At 45.9% G+C, this 21272-nt stretch overlaps 1 protein-coding gene across 2 annotated transcripts in view; it reads right to left on the bottom strand.

Annotated features, from left to right (window-relative positions):
• The window catches only part of PAX5 (paired box 5), a 106455-nt gene that overhangs the window by 43751 nt on the left and 41432 nt on the right, over nucleotides 1-21272 (bottom strand). For both annotated transcript variants that reach the window (XM_042882863.1, XM_042882864.1), the window contains exon 7: nucleotides 2223-2352. In XM_042882863.1, coding sequence (XP_042738797.1) covers nucleotides 2223-2352 — 130 coding nt within the window. The remainder of the gene's footprint in view (nucleotides 1-2222; nucleotides 2353-21272) is intronic.

Below are 21272 nucleotides of genomic sequence, written 5' to 3'. Positions count from 1 at the left end.
CCCACCACAAATGCTTTGCCAACAGCTGCAGCAACTGAACAGCTGCTGCTGTCACCGTAGCCATAGAATCATGGAATCATTAATGTTGGAAAAGACCTCTAAACTCATCTAGTCCAATCATCCACTACTACTGGTGTTGCCCTCTAACCATGTTCCGTAGTGTCGCTGCTTCTGTATCAAAGCAAAGGGGTTGTGAATCTGTCAAAGTGTAAATATCTGCGTGCACATACATGTGTCCCACAGAGGCCATTGAAAGAAGATTATAACCAGAACTAATTTTTGCTAGTTCAGTATGAACTCTACCTATGTTTCTTTCTTTGGCAAAACACATTCTGAAATGCCAAAGAAATGTGAGTTAGAATAAAAGCTTGATTATAAAATATATTGCTAATTTGGGTCTAAATAAAGAAATTCCCCTTTTCTCCCACTCCATTACACTAAATTACTTATAGCTTGACATTGCTTTCCACTGCAGCTTCAGTGGCCATGGCTCCGTGAATGGAAGATTATTTTTAAACATACTCTAAGAGCAGGATTCAATTAGCCTTGAATTTGATGAGTCAAAGGCTTAGCATTTCAGACTCAATTGCTTTTGATAGCATTGACCCAGTCACTCCTGTGTCATGGACCTACAGGCCCTTGACTGAAGAATGATCCAAGGATGGAAGAAAGTATTCTGACAGTTTTAAGGGAACTGATACTGTGGCTGTAGCCACAAGTATCTTGTTTTGAAGAGAGAGCTGAGCTTGTTTGTGCAAAGACTTGCTTTGCAAGCAGCTGTTCCAGCTGGGCTCTGTATCATGTGTTGGCTGTGCAGGTACGGCGTGCAACGGGACAAACCCTGCAGACCCTGGGCAGAATCAAAGCAGGAGAGTGGCTGTGATGGGGGTGAAAGGCAAAGTTCTCTTTGAAGCAGCAGATTCCCTGTTGGCGCTGCCTATCACATCCTGTGCCAGCATGGTCCTTCTCTCTCCTTTTGGCAGTTCCCCATCTCTCAGTGCTCAATAAGTAAGCGTGCGTTTGCTTAGGGAGGTTCTGCTTCCTGGTTACAGGATGATTTAAATGAATGCCTCTGTGTGTGTGTGCGTGTGTACGCTGACTAAAACTCATAACCCTCTGTGCTGCTCTGACTGCATAGTTTGCTTGCCTCTCTGCTCCTCAGACATCCTGTCTCTCAGATCCACCCATACCCTGAAACAACTGCCCTTGCTGACACTGTCTTTGACACGCCATCATCTTCCCCTTACTTAGACATACCATACTAGCATTATATGAGGATGTAGCCACTTCCAGAAGGCTTACCTGGCCTAAAAGTAACTTATCGGGGAGTTTCTTCAGTTGGGGACAAGGGGCTGCAAGAATTCTGGGTTATTCTGGGACAGTTCACTCTCATTATATGTTTTTCTGCATAGTTTCACACACAGATGGGGCAGCAGGAGTAATAAGACAAGCATGAGAAATACTTAAACCAAAAAAAAGTAACACACAGGGGAACATACACAGGAAGTACAGATCCTTAATTTTTTTTTTTTTTTTTTTTTCTGATTCCTATAATTCCTTTTCTAGACAGTTTTCTTTCACTCGGACTATCTCCTTCCCCAGTTCCCCACGATGTGGTCAGTCCCCTGTAACCACGTCACCATTATAAATCCCAGCTGTTCCTTAACTCCTACTCTTCACCTGCTGAAGAAATGCACACAATCCCAGAAGAAACCATCGCTTTCCATTTAATTACTCAGTCTTAGTGCACAGGTACAGTCCTGTCAAGTGGTCCAGAACCTTTGTTTGGCCCAAAGTGGTCCAAAATCTTTGTAGAAGTCAAAAGCACTCAAAACTCAAGCTAGCTCAAAGTGTCATAAAAATGTCATGCAGTCAAAAATGCCAGGTGCCAACAGGAAAACAAACAACCAATCCCAAAAGCAGAGGAAGCATTCTGTTTTTCTGTGATATGGGGGTATCCAGAACGCAGGTTTGGAGTGAAGGGCCGTATACCTTTATGGTCAAAGGGCATGCTTCATCAGTTGGCTCAGAGAGAACACTAATGATGTATACAAGCTGTGCGCCTGACTTTCACCAGAGCTGCTATAAAATCACACAGTTACAAGGAGACTGGAAGGAACAATTTCACATCTGACATCACTCCTTCAGGAAGAGCATCGCCCTACCCCAGTGTGTGCACATACTGCTCCACAACACTTATTGGTGTACACAGAACTGCTTACCTGTTACGATAGGGTATGACTGTGGTCCAGGAACACTTGCTCCTAAATCTGCAGAAGTAGGGCTGCTTATGTTGGCCTTCATGTCATCCAGTCCTCCAGCTAATGATGCCATGGCTGAGTATTCAGTTGCCTGGAAGAAGAATCAAAAGACATTTTAGCCACAATAAATGCACTATTCAACAGTTTTTCCTTGCATGGCAAATACTAATTGCAATGCAGAAACCCCTTAAAAGCTCTTGTTCAGTCAGATTGCCCAGTTTTTCAAAGGCAGTAAATACATGGTCAGTGTAAACCATAGTGTTAAGCAGTCAGAAAAATAAATGGGTGTGTGCTTATCACCAATGTTCTTGGAAAACACCAAACGGGGCTTTCCTGATAAAATGAAAGCTAAACTCATCACTGTGGCACAAAGCTTTCCATAAAAAGGAAGTTTTGTAAAGCAAAGTGCACCGGCCCTGTAAGGTACAAGTGTAAGTTTTTTGCTTGTCAGAGAAAACCATTCACATCTATTAAGTTGAACTCTCCTTAATTCAGTGGAGCAAGTAGGTGGGAACCAGAATGTCCTGTTTGCCTGCTTTTCTTAGGCATGCTTCATTTTCTTGTTATTTCATAAGAAGTAGAGTGCACTTAAATAGAAGTGTTTGATTAATGAATGGATTTGAAATCAACTGTTTCAAAAGCCACGTTATTTAAGAATGAATAACCTGACCATTGTAAGGATGCTCTCATTTCATGGAAATTCCTTAAGCACAACAGCCAAAGTTTCACTAGCTGAGCACACGTCCTCAGAAAACAGGCGCCTCCTGTCCTCTAATCCCCTTGGTGTCTGTGTAGCTATGGCCATCTACAGCAGGGAGGCCAATCCACACACCCAGAAAGACTCTCATGTACACGGCAGAAAGCTCATCCTCATTAGTGTTCCTCATGGTTTCTTATTGCAGGATCATTCACACAAAACAAGGACATTTCTTTTCAATGTCCTCCCTTCCCTATTGCTATTTTCACTAGTTTTAATCCTTTATTTTTGAGATAAGTCCACAACAGTCAGAGAACTAGGACTTCAAGTGAAGAACAGACAAAATTAATAAAACCTCCAAGGTGGATTCGCACAGTATCACTGCGGATGAAGTAATGAGTAATTACTTAAGCCTGCAGTGATCTTTTGAGCTATCATATCAAAATATTAACTTTAATATTTTTTATCTAAGTGAACAAAACATTTCTTGAGTAACTCTGTCTTTGCAGGTTTCTTTATGCCGGAGATGCCCACCACACAATCTGAGATTGGCCACAGCTGAGTGCTCTGGGTCAGGTGTGTACCTGTTTGTGTCTCTGTTACTCAGCTATTACTCAAGGCAAAGTGAATTTAGTTTTATAGTTTATTATTAGCAGGTTCATACAGACAGAAACACATTTCATTGGAGGCTGCAATCTGTGTGAGGCACCAGTGCCCACATCACCTTGAGAGATCTGCCGTACAAACCTCTTCCGCAAGACCATGCCAAATACCTTTTGCCAGAAGGAACAGCTGCTGGCCACCCATTCTCTCCACCCTGTGCATGGATCAGTGCTGCAAGGAACTTTGCAAAAAAATCAAAGAAACATGGACCTGTGGGAGCATGTCCAGAGGAAGGACACAAAAATGATCTCAGGGATGGAATACCTGCATTACAAGGACAGGCTGAGAGCTGGGTCTGTGAAGCATGGAGAAGAGGAGGCTCTGACAGACCTGAGAGTGGCATTTCAGTATCTAAAAGGGGCCTTTAAGAAAGAAAGGGCAGACTCTCTAGCAGGATCTGCTGTGACAAGTCAAGGGGAAAAAGTTTCAAACTAAAAGAGAGAAGATTTAGATTGGATATGAGGAAGAAGTTTTTTACAGTCAGGATGGAGAGGCACAGGAACAGGTTTCCCAGAGAGTAGGTGAAGCCCCATCCCTGGAGACACTCATGGTCAGGCTGGATGAGGCTCTGAGCCCAGTGTCCCTGTTCATTGCAGTGGAGTAGGACTAGATGACTTTTAAGGTTCTCTTCCAACTCAAACAGTTCTATGGTTCTTCGAAAGACTTCTCATCAGGAACGAATCATCAAAGACTTATCATCATCTTCTGCATTCCTCAGTTGCATTTAGATTTTGTTCTGTTCCTCAGCCCTTACAGCTTATTTGTCATCCAAACCTCTCCTCACCCTCACATTTCCCTCACCTTCATGAACCCAGTCTCTTTCCTCTGACACTGGCTCCTCAGAGATACACACTGCCCACATCTCTGCTTCAGCGGTGCTTCTGATACCTTTGACCCTTTGGAGCACAGTTTCTGGTGGAGCACTCCTCTGCAGAGATGCTTCCAGCCATTCTCCTGCAGGCGCAACCAGACAAAGCTGCTTCTTCTGGTCCTGCATCCTACCCAGAGCAATCATCACAGAAGCCCCATCTGGCCTTCTCTATGGCAGCCCTCCTGCTTCCTACAGGGCCGCAGCAGGCTGCATGGTCTCTGTCCTGCTCTTCAGCCTCTGCTCTGCATGGAGCTGCCAGCCTTCACACTGCTCCACACTGTTCTGTCACTGCAGTCCCAGCATCCCCCTGCATATGTGTATCTGGCATGCTGAAGCCCCGATCTGAAAAGAGACCGGATGAATGAAAGCACAGCTGCAGTCTTGCAGAGACACCTCGTGTTTAACTCCCTCACAGCCAAAATGTGCTGCAGGGGCTGCTGCTCCTCGCCCACACCCAGCTGAGGCATTACAAGTCTCTTCCTGCAAAATCCCTGCCATGAGAGCCTCAGGTATGCTGCAAATGTCAAAGCATCACAGCTTCCGTCAGTTTTGAGCTGCTAGTAACTAATCTAGGAGGAAACTGTAACAGGAGTAGGTCTCAAATTTTAACTGCAATGATCTGACAACATCACATAAGTGAACTTGCTTTTATCAAGCTCAGAGGGATTTCACCTGTTACAGCAGCAGAAGCAAATAGCTAGAAGGGTATAGCACACTCTGCTGGGAGAAGGGACAATGGCACACCTCTGCTCCTTCATGTCACCTTGCACAGGGAGAAGGAGCCTGATGAGCTCCAGAGATGGAGTCCAGCCTGCACCTGCTGCTGTAGAAGTGCAAACAATGGAATTTTCAGGCACTTCCCCTGTTCTCATGGCACACCTGCATCCCTCCTCAGAGGCAGTAGCTGCTGCCCACTCCACAGCCAGGCTGACAAGCCACAGGAGGGCAACAAACCATAGAAGGGCCACCACAGTAACTGCACACAAGGCACTCACCAGCAGCAGACGTGGGCTGAGTCCCAGCTGCTCTGGACCCAACACCACCTCCTTGCCGCCACGTGGTGCAGGGCAGAAGCCAGCCCCTGAACTGCCCCTGTCATCACCTGCACGAAGCAGCTGGGCCATGGCTGGGACCAGCACTAGGCCAATGCAGCAGCAGTGCAGGCAGCTTTGGGAAGAGAAGGAAGCATCCTGCTGCAGAAGGTGACTGCTGACAGGCTGAGACACTGAGCCCTGTGCTCAGCATCTCACAGAGAGATCCCCTCTCGTGGTGCATGTGAGTACACACACAGAGCAGCAAGCAGCTGAAGGGATCAGTGCTGCAGCACAGGGGTCTCAGAATTGGCTCCGCCACCTCTACTTGTGAGTCAGCATTTGCATGACCATCGGGCCTGTCCCTGTGAAGCAGGAACCCTGGCCTGCTTGGTTGGTGAAAAAGCAAGAGTCAGGTGTTCAGTATCCTGGAAATTACCTGAAAAATGACTGCCTGCGGTTGTACCACGTACTGTCTCATCAGCATGGAGCACCACTGCCATAGCATGGAGGAGAGAAAACACAGACATGTGAAACGAGGAAATATAAAAGAAGAGACCGAGGACAAACCAAATGGACAGGCAAGACTCATGTGCACATTCTGACCAGTGCTCTCAGCTCGGGAGGACAGGGAGCCAGCAGAGGGGCTGGGGCAGAGGAGAGAGGGGAGCTCAGCATGCACAGCAGTGCACTGCCACACGCAGGAGTGCCCACACTGCACCTCCCTTCCCTGCCAGTTGTCCTTGCGGAGTGCAGATGGGTGCTAGAAGTTTCACATCCATCTTTGTTTCAAAGGCTTTATTTCCAAATATTTCCTCCACGGTCACCTCTGCACCGGCACCAGGATGTGCCATGTGCTGGTGCCTCTGCTCAAGTGGTGCTGGAAAGACTCTGTGACACCCAGATTCCTGGGAGGTGTCATTTGAAATCTCCCTCCAAGTATTGTCCCATTTGTTTTATGGAAGGGGAAACTGACATAGGCCAACATATTTAGGAATAGCTGTGCCAGTGGCTACTTTCCAAAAGTGGCAGTGGCCTGGAAAAATAGCTGGAGTGTGAGCTCGGTGTCCCTGCACAGGAACTGTGCCTCACACAGTGCAAGTGCCCACAGTGCAAAGAGAACCCTCCACACTCCACATACCACATCTTGTCAGCAGCCCTCGAGGGTGCAAATACATGAGGAAGAAATTACCAACTTTTATTAGCTTTTAGCAGAAAATGCAGGAAACTCCCCCTGCACCCATACCACCTCCACTGCCCTTGGTTTCTCAGCTGCATAACAAGAGAGATTGCCTCGGACACAAGGTGACAGAGTCTCTCAAACCCCAGCATCTCATGGGAGCACTCACCACAGCCCTCACATCTGACTTTACTGCAGGAGATATGCTGTGGCATAGAAGATGCCTGTGGGGTGGTGGAGGTGATGTGTGCACAGTGGGCAAAGAGATGCAGGAGCACTTGGTACTGTTCTCAAATAATATGAGCAGTGTCAGAAGGCACGCTCTTGCACCTCCTGTGGCACTACAGTTAAGTGGTGAGATACTCCATCACTGACTTCACGCTGCACTTCTTATAGCAAGATGCCTGAGTGTCATTTACCAGGTCAGCATATCCTAAATAAATGGCAGTTTTCTCTTTGAGGTATACCCAGAAGCTTATTCTAAATTAGCAAAGATGGGCATATAGTGGTGGGGCACAGCCCACTGCAGGGCACACATGGGAAACCCACAGAGGGAGCAGCTCTGCTGTGCCAGCACAGCAGCAGTGGGTTAGCACAGCAGCAGTGCTTTCTTCTTCCGCTCAGATTTCCAAATCACACCTGCAAAAACACAAGCGGGCATAAAGCAGCATGCCTTGTGCCTTGCTGCTACTCATGTGACCACCTGCAGACAGACCAGTGGGGTTGCTTGGCATGCAGCAGCAAACAGAACCTCAGCCTGAACAGCCAGTGGCTTGGACCTGGTGCAGCTCCAGCTCAGGGCTGCAGGATTTGGCTTTCCTTCTGCACTGCCCGTGTGCACGGCCCTACTCTCCCTGAGCAAACCAGCTGGCAGTGAGATGGAAATGTCTTGAGGGCCTTCACGGCTGACACAGTGCTCTTCCTGATCTGAGATCTGGAGTTAAGGTATAGTGCTTTCTGTTGGACTGCTTGGCCCCAGCTGTGGCCACCAAAGCTCTGCTAAGCCCCAAGGGCAGCAGCAGGCTCACACTTAACATATGCAAGTTGTCCATTCTCAACACATCCAAAATTAATACAGAAAGGCAGAACTGGCCAACACCTCTAAGGCTCTGCAGAGAAACCCGAACCTCAGCCTCACAAAGAGAAAAGATTTGTAACATTAGATATGGCTCAGGGAGCTCAATCCAAAGCAACTGTAATTAATCTCCCCAGGCTTCCAGGAGCTTGGTGCCACGTGTAGCTGCATGGCCACAAGAGCTATCCCCCCTCAAATGCTATGGGAATGGAAAATTAATTCTGAAGTCCTTCTCAACCACCTCAGACCTGAGCTGGAAGGGTATCTCAGCTGCCATACGTCAGTCTCATCACTGCCACCCGACCAGCCACCCCTCCATGCTGTAATGCAGACATCTCTTGCCTTACCCACCACCACCACAAGAGCTGATTTTGCTTTGCAGTAACACCCATCTACGTGGCTAATTGCAGCTGAGCTCCAATTTCTCTTTGGCTTTGGCAGTGTTTGGCTTCTACTCCCTTAAACGGCATGAAAATTTTATTTCGGCAATGCAGCCTTGTTTCCTTTGTGCAAACAGAATATTTCTAAAACTCTCTTTCACAAAACATACATGTTTTTGTAAAAAATTAACAGCCATGCTTCTTTTAACCCAAATCCAATTAGGATTGTGTGAATCCCCAGAGGTTCTTCTAAAAATAGGGGAAATGAGCTCACCCCGCCACGGACACGTCTCTCCTCATACGTCGGAATAATTGACTGCCTTTTGACCTAAATCTTCAGATTATCTGCATGTGGGAAACTCTGCACTACGTGTTACTTTTCCACGGTCAAATCCGTGAACAGATGCAGCCATCCTCTGATTTTCCAAAGGGATTCCCAAATCCAATCTAAATGCCTAGAATTTACCTGTTTTGTTTTTTTTTTCCTTTATACATATAAATAGCCACATTTCCATTTGCTCTTTGTTTCTCATTTTCATTTTCTTCTAATATCTGCATGTAAATGTCTGAAAATAGCATCTGTAATTGAAGATTATGAAGTATAGCCAGCTCCTGACAGTCCGCTAAGGAAGATGGATTATCCTCATTTTTTCTGTAAATTTTGTCAATTTTGGAATTCATAAGCTATCAACACTGATCAAAACGTGAACGCACAGCTGTGTCAGAGGGAAGGCGCAAGGACGCGCGGCTCCCGCGTTCCTACAGAGCTGCCCTGCCGGCCCTCCCCCGAGCACAGCGCAGCGATGGCTCCCAGCTTCGCCTTCACCCCCTCGAAAAAACTCGAATAAATTGGAAGTCGGGAAATTCTCCGCCACGCTGATTCAAATCACAAGGCATAATTTATTGCGCGCTCCCTCCTTTTATTTATCCCTAAGTAGTAAACACGATTTCCATTCGGGGGCTTCGTTATGTTCCGCTCCTAGCAGACAATCACGGCGCAGTTGAGGCAATTGTTTAGCCTCTTCCTCTCAATTTTCCCATTACTGGGAGTAAGTACTGTTGGGACTCTTTAATAGCCCGACTGCAGCCCATATCAATAACAGATGAGGTTTAATCGTCCAATACAAAAATTATTTAGGCTCGGTAAGGACATTCAATGTCATTTGCATAATGGCATTCCTATCCTGAGCACCTAACCCATCGTGCATAAACAAGGCCCCAGGACTATAAATAATAATAAATCATGACGCCCATGCTCCTTTTGCTGTAATAGGAGCCTCTCTTTGCAGAAATTATTTCAGCAGGAAATGGGCACTGCAGTGTTAAAGACGTGGCATTCCCAGACCGGTAAATCACACGCGCGCCCTCCTCGGGGGCTGCCCACAGTGAGCAACAAAACCCTGTGAAACAGCAGCACAGAGAGCAGCCGGCACTTGTGGCTGGAATCCTTCCTGCTTCTGCTGTGTCGGTTGCTATTTTTGTTATTTTGTTAAGCAGAGCTGGCAAATTAAACAGAACCCAGATCTGACTAGCTTGCATTGTGCCTGGATGTGAGTACGCAGGGCTGGCCGACTTTATTTTGGATGTGTGCTGTGAGCTGTCCCAGCCTTTGAGACTGCCTAGAGCAAAATTGGTGAGAGCAAGAAGCAGTTACTTCTGACAAAAATGAGCACTATTTCAGAATATGCTATTTCAGAGTAGTTCAGCTGGAAGGGACCAACAGAGATCATCTGGTTCTGCAGGGCTGGCCAAAAATCACCATACGCCTCAAGCAGTGACGAGCACAGGAACCAGCCGGACACCAGCTCCAGTGCGTGGCCATCCTCCTGGCTGGACGCCGAGGGGTGAAGCAGGGACTGCCCAGGGGAGGCAGGCTGGGGCAGAGCTGGCTGAGCCATGAGGATGCCGCCAGGGTCCAGTGCTTGCCAGGCCTTGGCATCTGCTGCACAGCCCAGAGACACAGGGTGCCCACAGTTCCAGTGCTTGTCTTCCTCAGGAGGGAATGGTATCCCTACTTCAGAGCTTCCTACGGCCCATGAAGGGCTAGGAGAGCTATGCAGTCAGACCTGGCCCCTCTATGACCTGCAGAGAGGCATCCCTGCCTCCCAGCGTGATGCCAGCAGCAACACCACTGCCTCGCAAAGCAAACTCTGCGTGCCTGTGTCTCACACTCAGCATCCTTAAACTTCCTTTGAAAGGTTTTGGGGCAGAAAACAAAGGCCTGAGAACATGAGATGTTTTTTAACCAAGCCCTTCACAGGTCAATAAAAGCACCATCCATCTGGCTGAGGCGGGTAGGCCAGCAGAGCCCTTCCTACTGGTTTGTAAGCAGGAGTCTCCAAGCAAAAATGACGAGAAAGGCTGTCTAAAAACACACAGACATACGTTTCAGTGATCTACAGTGGCTTTCCAGTTTTTAGATTCACCAGGCAAATGACAAGTGTTTGAAGTAACAGTGAGAGGACAGCAGTGGTGACAGCTGATCTCTGCTTTTGATGTGATTTGCATCTCTGTACACATACCTTCAGTTGCCCATTTCTCTAAGGCTCTTTCCTCTCAGTACAAACACTGCTCAGTTCATACAGGAACAACTGCTTACTCCGTTTCACACTCGCCTTTGTTAGCGCTGGCCTGGCACCAGCATCACCAAAGGTCTTTTCACAATACCTGCACAGGCTCTTTCCCACCATCTGATTACCAGAGCCACCTGTTAAACCCAGCAGGCAGCTCAGCAACACACAACCATGGTGAGAATCAGAAGACAGATAAAGCTCGTGGGTTGAAATAAGGGCAGTATAACAGGACAGAAAAGGAAGGGAAATTAATAATAACAGAATATACAAAACGAGAGATGCACAATGCTGACCCACTGATGTCCAACCAGTCCCCTGGAAGCACACGCACAGCAGACACCACTACTGCCACTTTTATAGTCCTGCACGATGCCGTGTGGTGTGGACTCCTTTGGACAGGTGGAGCCACTTGTCCCCGCTCTGCTCCTTCTCAGCTCTTTCTGCCCCCCAGGCTTCGCTGGTAAGGCAGTATGGGAAGCTGAAATGTCCTTGACTCTGTGTAAGCATTGCTCTGCAACAACTGAAACCAACTAAAATAAAGCTTTACTTTCTGAAGAGTACAGAGATTTCCTAACGTATTTTCAGGAGCTTCTCACTAGCCATTTCTTAGCAACAGCATCGTAGGCTCATCCTTCTGACTCATGCCCCACACCCAACAATGTGGGCCTCCTTTCTCACAAAGCAGCATCTCTGCTGTCTTTCTCCTCTCTCAGAGGGATTTCCTTGTTCTCTCCTTTCCAGATGTTGCCATGAGTTCATGCAAAGCCCTTCTTATAACTTCTCCCTTCCCTACATCTCATGAATCATCCCTACCACTGCACAAGCAAATGACCACATCACTCTTTGTCATCAGCTTCTATCATTCTACACATAGAGTGGAATAGAAGCTGAAAAGGAGCATCCAATTAAAATAGCACATGACACATTCTATGCTGATGGAAGAGAATCACAGAATCACAGAATCCTTAGAGTTGGAAGGGCCCCCTGAAGGCCATCCAGTCCAACTCCCCAGCAATGCACAGGGACACCACAGCTCCATTGTGTTGCCCAGGCCTGATCCAGCCTTGCTTTGAAAGTCTCCAGGGACAGGGCATCAACCACATCTCTGGGCAACCTCTTCCAGTGCCTCACCACCCTCACTGTAGAAGATTTTTTCTTTATATCCAACTTAAATCTGCCCTCTTTAAGCTTGCAGCCATTTCCCCTTTTTCTGTCACCACAGACCCTGCTGAAGACTCTGTCCCCTTCTTTCCTGTAGCTCTCCTTTAGATACTGGTGTCACCTCGCAGCCTTCTCTTCTCCAGGCTGCACAGCCCCAGCTCTCTCAGCCTGTCTTATAGAAGAGGTGTTCAGCAGTTTAAAACCAAGCTCACAATCATTTCATGACACTTGTTGTCGCAAGATATTACTGAAACACATTGCTTTTTATGATTCTGGAAGGAACTTCCATCAACAAAAGTGACAATTTCAGCCATTCAAGGGAGGATGTACATTGTTACAGTGGCTCTCTTGCTTCCACTGAGGCATCTCAGTACAGAAGAAGATGCAACCTGCTGTACATATTCACCTCAGGATATCCCTGCTGTGTAATGTGAAGCAGAAATATGATGGACGGCGCACTGTGAATGTGCATGAGGTTTACATCTATCTTACCAGGTATTTTTAATCCATCCAATTGACTGCTCCAGACATTTGAGATGTCTTGTGCACATTGTAAGAACAACATCTGTAATTTTTTTTACACTTTCAGAGGACCTACCTCAAGGTTTTTCATAAATGTTGTCTGAGATTGCCTCCCAGTACTCCTTTTGTAAAGCTGTCTGTATTAAACAGATGAAGAGACTCAGTGTTGTGAAGGCAATCACTAAATACCCAAAAGAGGCCACAAGATACAGCTGACCCCCTTCCTGCCACCTCCTCCTGTCTGAACAATCTTTTACAAAAAGGAGGGTCATAGCAGACCATATTAAGAGCAGACAATCTAATAATGCAGAAAATACCACAGGGCCCAGTATGAAATTCATGTCTTTTTGCTGTGTGACTTCTCTGCCCCAGATTTCTGTTTGTATGACATCTCTTGGGATTCTGACAGCAGCTCAGAATTTTTCTGTGTTTCATCTGTGTGCTGTAAACTGATTACAAAACAACAGCCAAAAACACTGTAGCTCCAGGTACACTTAATTTCCACCCAGAATCACAGAATGGCCAGGGTTGGAAGGGGCCTCAAGGATCATGAATCTCCAACCCCCAGGGAAAGTCACAAACTTTGCAGTATTTTGTGGCTTGTTGTAAAAGTAAAGTAGAGCAAAATCATTTTAACCCACAAAATCCTGACTCATCACACTCTGAAAGCTGGACATTCACATATGCTCTTTGTTTTCTAAAAGATTTTCTTCTTTTTTTTATATATGCTTTCCAGATGTACCTCTGCTGGTCTGAAGCACTTATAGGCTGCTGGATGAAGATAAATAGATTCTGCAGCTCAGCAAGTAGAATGACGCCCACAGCCTAGCAATGCTCGAGGCCTGGCATGTCCTCACTCTTGTGAATGACTCCAGCGAAAGACTGCCAGCATGGAGAAAAGAGAGGTTTTCATGAAATATTCTAGTTTCTGTCATTATTTTTCTTTTCTGTTAGGAAGACTGGTTCAGCTGGGTAATCACCACTTGGCTGCAATGACATCACCAAGGCTGAAGACACCCAGGTACGTCATGAGCATTAAAACATCCCAACAAGAAAACAGTTTCAGATAACCAGAAGGAAACCACACTATTTATACAACCCAAATGGGGTCAAACTGGGCAGCCTGATCTGGTGGTTGGCCACTCTGCACATAGCAGGGAGGTTGAAACTAGATGATCATTGTGGTCCTTTTCAACCCAGGCCATTCTATGAGTCTATGATCTCTACTATGCTCAGTGCTGCCCCGTGTTTTCATGTCAGAAGTATATTTGGGGGCCATATTCTCTAAGTCTTCTTTACAATGACAAGAGCCAGAGAGCAACTGTTTGCCTGAATGAAAACATGGATGTGAGATCTCTGGCTTCAAGAGAAACTGTCCATCAGCATAAAGCCTCACAAGTTACCGACCTGAAAATCACTCCTCAGCTACTTAATTTGATAACAATTTATTGCCTACCTTAGTTTTGCCCTTATTTAATCATGCATTTTACCTACGTAGACAAACCTTACAATTGTTCAAATACTCTCAATTAAAAGCATTGTTCAGTTTCTCAGCATGGCTCCCTTCAGCACTATCCGTTTTGGAAAGACATCATCCCGCTTCCAACATGATATGGAAATACCACCCAATTCAGTGTTCCTTAACCCTGATATCCAAAAGCTGCTTCCACCTCTGAGATCCCAAAGAAATCCATGAATGTCCGCAGGATAAACCTTTCCCCTTTAACCACCCCCTTAAACCACCTTTAAAGAGGCAAGTCATGTCATTCCCACTTCACAGCTACAAAAAAAAAATCCCACCTGGGCTTCTAGCCTGTGTGAAATAATACCTGTCATTTGGATTTTTCTCTGTACGTGGTTTGTTTGAACTCCTGCTTCTCTGTGGTTCACGTTAGTCAATTTTATTTTCAAGGAGAGGAGCGGGACTGAAACCATTCCCCTACATGTCATGCTACTCTCTTCAGGTAAGAGTTTTCCTCAGTTCAGGTTAATTATTTTCTTCAGTTCAGCAAATTCTACTGCCATGGAATTCTTAACTTGGCTTAGTGAGTACTGTTGGTGATAGGTGGATGGTTGGACTGGATGATCTTGAAAGTCTTTTCCAACACTGGTGATTCTGTGATTCTGTGCTTCTGTGATTAAGGAGCCACTACAGAGAGGAGTTTTGAAACTAGCTTTATTTCTAGAAGTAGACCAGCTCCACAATTCCTTAATTTCATCCTGCAGTGTCTTTTGTAGGTTGTTTCATTCAACCTCTTGCTCATCAAATGGGAACCAGAAACTATGGTGGTCTTCTCAAAATCCACCAGCTGCTCTAGAAGAGCTGCTTAGGCTCATGCCATCTGCATAGACAGAGCAGGGCCTTTTACCTCCACCAGCTTTTCAACTCATTCTAAGTTTGATTTTCATGTTTTCCACTGCAGTGACGCATAAGTCACATCACAAAATCTGGAACGAACAGCAAAAGGCTGGACATCAGGGTCTTTGGGTAATTCAGGTTGGAAGGAACCCTTAGAAGTGTCTGATGGTGTGGGAAGCTGAGAGATTCAAGAGTGTCTCAAAGCAGGGCCAGCCATTTAGTCAGGCCAGGTCACTCTTGAACTTGAGACAGCAGTGATTTCCAAACCAATGGGTGGAAATTGTATCTGAGTCTTTTCAAAGCCTGTAGGATCCACATTTGCTGGAGATCAAGAAAAGAAGTTTTGTTCCCATTCTTCAAATTCCAACATAAACCCTTCCATCCAGTGTCAAGGCAAGCAGGCATTACATTAAATAAATACACAGGCAGAGGTAGAGGGAATCTATCTGTAGATTCCTCTTTCCTCCATCTATTATTTTCCAAAGAGAAAAATACCACACAAGCAGATATTATGCTTACATGTGATATTAAAAATCTTACAAAAGGCCAGTACAGCACAGGTCTCCTTCAGCTCATGGTCAGTCTGCTTTTAGCCTGGCTGCTGTCTGTACTCTTTTCTGTAACAGCAGTATCTACTAGCTGTCTGCTGATGGCATGAAACCTTGAAAGGAAAACTGTGCAAAAGGTATGAAATAACAGACTTCATTTCTCATCCAAAACTGGGAAAAAAAGAAGAAAAAAAAAAGAAACCTATCAGCAAAACACACGATGATCAAAGAGAAGAAATTACTCAGTAAAATTACCCAGATGTAAAATTGCAAAGAAATTTGGCAAGATAACAAGATGGAAGAGCTCTCTAAAATTTCCCACTTCTGTACAAAACTTACAAAAGAATTGAGGAGTTTCCTAGAAGAGACCAACTGTTGTCTGAGCAAGATTCTGCATCTGAACAAAATGTCCTCTTGCCAAGCTTTGAGGTGACCTGCCTATTCACTTCTGCTCACAGCCACACTACAGTCCCATTGTGCAACCTGAGCATATTTTAGGAAACAGTTCAGCATAGCTGAAGCCTGATCATCCTTGTTATTAAGACAGGGACATAACTGCTGCAAGCACAGGAGTGCTTTACTTCAGCTGTGCAGAATGCTGAAGTGCTGGTTGGAAACAGCAAAACATTCCCTGCTGATGTTACCTAACAGCAGTGCTGCTAAGCCTGAAATTTTCCACTACTGTTTAAGAGAATGCTGCCCAGTCCCTTATGCATAAAAGACCCCAGGACAAAAGCGTGCCACATTCTCCTTCAAGTACATCCCAGTTTCTGAAGTGGCCCAAGCACCTGTCTGCAGCTGGTGCTGCAGTCAGAGACACTGAACATCGTATCCCCCTGCCTACGCTGCACTTCTGTGTGAATGCTGGGAGCATGATGGGAAGCCACAGCCAGCAGCTGGATACAGAGAGTTCAGCTCCACCTGGCTGTTCAAGGGGAAAAAAAAACCATACCTGAATGCATCCATATTGAACGAAGAGAAAAAAGAGAAGGAAGAAGGAGGAAGCTGGAGAGCCTTACATGCTGAAGGCTCAGCTTCCAGTAGCAAAGGGCAATTCACAGCTCCAAGTTTCCTTGCAGGACCTCTGAGGATCCTCAAGGATGGTGTTCTACCCAGCATTTCTGAAGCACTGCCTTCATACTTTGCTGGAAGCTGATAGGCTCCCCACAGACTGCAAGCCACAGTTAATTGCTGCATCTCAGGTCTCAAAGGGCTTTGTGCAGGGGGCAACCTCTTGGTTCTTGAAGTGAGAATTGGGGTAAGAATAGCTGTCATCTCCAAAGAGCTACTTCTCCTTCCCAGAGTTGTTCTATAGCGGAGCACTAGTCCTCAACAGTCCGGATTTTATTCTCTTTAAATTTCGCCATTATTCCAAGGTAATACATGGGCAAGCAAAAAATAAAAAAATTAAAAAAATCACCAGCCTGAGATGTTCTTGCAAGGGGCATCTGACTCTCTTAAAGGACATTTTTTCCCCATCTCTGTCTGTTTTAAACAGCAGCCAGAACAGATGTGAGGTACCAGGAGTTAGCACTTCTCCATAGCACACAGACATGGGATCCAGACTGCCTGTTCCCACACACCTTAAGAGCCCTTCCTTGGCTTATCCTGAAGATCAGCAGCAAGCAAACTCAGGGAACCAAGGGTACTGTGGTACAGGGTCAGCACAGTGACATATAAAGTGGCAAGAACTGCAGGTCCTGGTGGATGAAGAACTGAACATGAGCCAGCAGTGTGCTCTTACAGCTCAGAAGGCAGATGGTATCCTGGGCTCCATCAGCAGAGGGGTGGCCAGCAGGGACGGGGAGGTGATCGCCCCCCTCTACTCTGCTCTTGTGAGGCCCCATCTGCAGCACTGCGTCCAGGTCCGGAGCCCCCAGTACAAGAAAGACAGGGAGCTGTTGGAGAGGGTCCAGAGGAGCCACAGAGATGAGCAGGGGACTGAAGCACCTCCCTACAAAGACAGGCTGAGGGAGCTGGGCTTGTTCAGCCTGAAGAAAAGAAGGCTGCAGGGTGACCTCAGTGCAGCCTTTCAGTAATTAAAACAGGATGATAAACAGGAGGGGAATCAACTTTTTACAAGGGTAGACAGCGATAGGTCAAGGGGAAACTGTTTTAAGTTCAAGGAGGGAAGGTTTACATTGGATGTCATTGGGAAGCTCTTTACAGAGAGAGTGGTGAGGTGCTGGAACAGCTGCCCAGAGAGGCTGTGATGCCCCGTCCATTCCTGGAGGTGTTCAAGACCAGGTTGGATGGGGCCCTGGGCAGCCTGGGCTGGTATTATATGTGGAGGTTGGTGGCCCTGCGTGTGGCAGGCGGTTGGAACTTGATGATCCTTGGGGTCCCTTTCAACCCAAGAACATTCTATGATTCTATGACCACAGCACAAAAGGCAGAGCTAAAATGCACTCCAGTCCCCAGCTCCACCTGCATGCAGGGGCACCTTGTCCCAGTCCTGCACAGGAAAAGCAAAGAATCAGAGCCCCAACAAAGGCAGAAGGACATGCCATAGGCTGCAGGTCATGTCTGAAACACAGGATCACAGGTTTTAGCATAAATTACAGACTAGGAGGATATGTGGTCCCTTACAAAAGTGTGGCTAAGAAGGAAATCTCTGCACAGTTTAACCTTCCACAACCTCTGAACTGCACCGGGGGTCACAGTACACCAGTGCTCCCAGCTGCTGTCCCTCCACCACTCTGCCTGCAGCGAACCCCTCGCCCTTTCCATTTGGTAATAGTATTGATCTGCTGGCAGCAATGGGCTGGATAATTAGCCAGGAATTAGGGTTTCTATTACAGCCAGGAGGCTACTCCAGCTGATTTATCACCTGAATAATTTACTGTGATTGAAAGGAAATTAAAACGAACTCCATTTGACAACTGTGCACTTTTATGGGCTTCAGTGAAGACTCAAAAGCCAAATTAATAGCCTCGTGTTGCTTAATAGTCTACTGAGAGTAAATATGGGAAGGTTTTTCCTCTCCCGACATGCTTTCTTAGGCTGGATTTTAGAGTTGGTTTTGTTTCTGGTGGTTTTTTTTCTTCCCACCAATGAAGCCATAGCCTGAATCAGAAGTTGTTTCAGCTGATAGAAGAGGAGCAGTAAAAACTGCAGACCTGCCTTCCAAGCCACTTTTTGCTCCACATTTTCTTTTGATCAGAGATATGCTCCATATTTTTCACTGTTACTGAAAACCATGTAGTTTTGGGAAGAAGTAAATAAACAGTGGCTCTGCTTTTCTCGTTACAACTTTCAGAGTAATTTCAGAAAATCCTCAGCAGCCCCATCCACCCAGACAGTTTCCCTTAGGGAGAAAACCACATTAATTTTATGCCAGAGACCAGGAGCAAGGTCCTACATCTCATTCCTTCCTTCTGCTTCTCTAATGACTTTCTGAGTAAATGAGTCAAATCAGAAATGAAATGTAAGTCCTGAAAAATAAGTCCTACTTTCTCCCTTTTTCTTGGGCACTCCCTGCTATTCCTGGGGATTAAAATCCCATGCTGTAGGAAGCGCTGTGCATCTCCCTGCGTGCTCCTCCTTTGGTCAGCTCAGCTCCTTCATTACAGCACTTTCTGAGGTCAATCAAACGTAACTAGCTGTGCAGAACTTTTTTACTCTTTCTGATTTACTAGTAATTCTTTCGGCGGTGTTGGATACGCGGAATTCAGCTGCCTGTATTTATCTCCAGGCTTAACAGTACTGCATCTCACAAGTGAATATATTGCTTCATGTTTTTCAGGTTAGCTCCCACCTGCAGTATCCCTGTATCATTCAGAAACGAATTCAAAAAGAGATGATCAATTCAGTTCTAGCTAGAAGTAATGTGAAAGCATCAGCAAAGACAAGGGAATTATCTGCTATTATCAGCAAGTTGTTCTCTACTAATTCAGTGACCTACACAGTGTTGAACCTGGTCACATCACGCTATGCTTCATTATGGCCCCGATCTAAAGTCTGTTGAAGTCAATAGAAATATTGACCGGCTGATGTGTCGGCTGCACGGTGCTGCTGGTTGACACTCGTGAGCAGAATGCCATCGCAGTGATGGCACTGCAAACACACACCTACGTGCAGCTCAGAATCATTTCCCAGAAACACGTGAGTATTCTGCCAACATCTGCAGCCAGTGCAAATCAATTGTGGGCTGTTTGCAGAAGATGAGATGAGCACAAAAGGGGACAAAAGTGATGGAAAGGCATTCACTTAAACATCAGTTACTGTTCATAGCAGGATTCTTGTAGGATAGAGTAAGGCCAGAGCATGCCTATCCTCACATTACACTCCAGTAACACGTAGATACCAGTGGACTCGGTTTGCAAGGGACCTTCACCTTCCCATCTCACAACTTCTTGACATCACAGCACAGCATTCACCTGCCATTGAATGTTTTTCATGCACTGCACATGTGGGTATTACATGCCAGTCCTGCAGAGTGCACTCAGGTACACGTACGGCTGTATCACAGGGACACTAGGTTGCTCGATGAGACACATAATGCCCTACTTCCATCCCCTGACAAATCTTTAATTATATCCCGACAAATCTTTAATTATATGAACATATGGTGGGATCCCTGCCTCACCCTATGCCTACAACAGACTTTGTTTCTGAATGAAGTACTGTCTGCCATAGATTCTCTTGTCACTGCCTTTCCTCTCAGCACTGCAATAGCCTGTAGTCAGAGGTAAGTATTCATTCCCTGTGGCCTTCTTCGTCTCAGTCATCTTTTACAGTAGATATGAAAACTCAGATTGCCAAGTGCACAACGTGTTTGGAAGTAAGAGCTAACCTGCAGGTCTGCATTTCACAGAAGGGAGCTGAAGAACAGCAACGTTAAAAACAGAAGAGTAAAGGAAACAGAATGTGTGCACTCAAGGTAAACGCTTGGGCAGTGGTGAGCAGGCACTCTGATTTAGGACATCAAAGCCCTGCTTATGTAAGTGACAATCCACAGTTTCCAATAAACAAGCCCAAAACACCCAGAAAATAAATCAGAAAGAATTCAGGCAATAGGTGCCAGCCTTCAGCTGGAGGCAGAACGCATTCAGACTGCAGATGTTCAGCTATGTGGAATGGACTTTGTTCTCCCACAGCACTGCTCGCCCTGACACAGGGACTGTGCCCAGCTCACAAAGAAGAAAAATTAGAGAAGAACAGCGAAACAGAGAGGAAAATATACTTTCTTGTCTAAAGAAACACGAGTCTTCCCATAAAGAACCTGGAGCCCTCTTCAGCTGACTGTCACAGGGACCAAGAAGTTTTTGTGCCTAAACAACATCCGCAGTGTTCCATTTGCTCCTTCTGCATGTTTCTAACACAGTAGATAGGCAGTGGATCAGCACTCCTGTTAGACTCCCCACTCTTTATGAGGAGCACCTTTTCCTTAATTTCCTCTTCAGAAGCAGCTAAGGACTCCATGCATCCATTGCTGACCTAGTTCCTAATGCACTGACTTCTGAGTTCAACCACATTCTGGACTGACAGATTCTGAATGCGGATCACAGTTCACTACAGTCATTAATGGGAGAGACAACTCTGGTTTTCCAAGTCACGTGGTAATGCTTCCATCTTCATCTAGTGAGAGGTATCCCCGCCTATGGTCTGTGCATTGGAATTAGATGATCTTTAAGATCCCTTCCAACCCAAAACATCCTGTGATTCTAGGATTCCATATTTTCTTTCTAACTGATTTTTTTTTGTCTCACTAATTGGTCCAGACAGTCTCTCCACTATGGTTAAGTTTCACGACAGCTTTGCTTTACTACCAAAGAGGTTAAACATGACTGCTTACTAAAGCAGTGCAGTTCATATCACATCCTTGAGAATCAGACATTTGTATTAATTATGCATGTTCCTGTTGAAAATATACTTTGCATGCCACCAAAAAGCAAATCCCATTTCGAACAACCACGAGCCCTTAATCATAGCCAAACCTCCCAAAAGCA

The sequence above is a fragment of the Lagopus leucura genome, unplaced genomic scaffold (assembly GCF_019238085.1).
Source record: "Lagopus leucura isolate 7727_CA_CO unplaced genomic scaffold, USGS_WTPT01 Super-Scaffold_100036, whole genome shotgun sequence".
NCBI lineage: Eukaryota > Metazoa > Chordata > Aves > Galliformes > Phasianidae > Lagopus > Lagopus leucura.
This window is presented reverse-complemented; position numbering and strand designations above follow the sequence as displayed.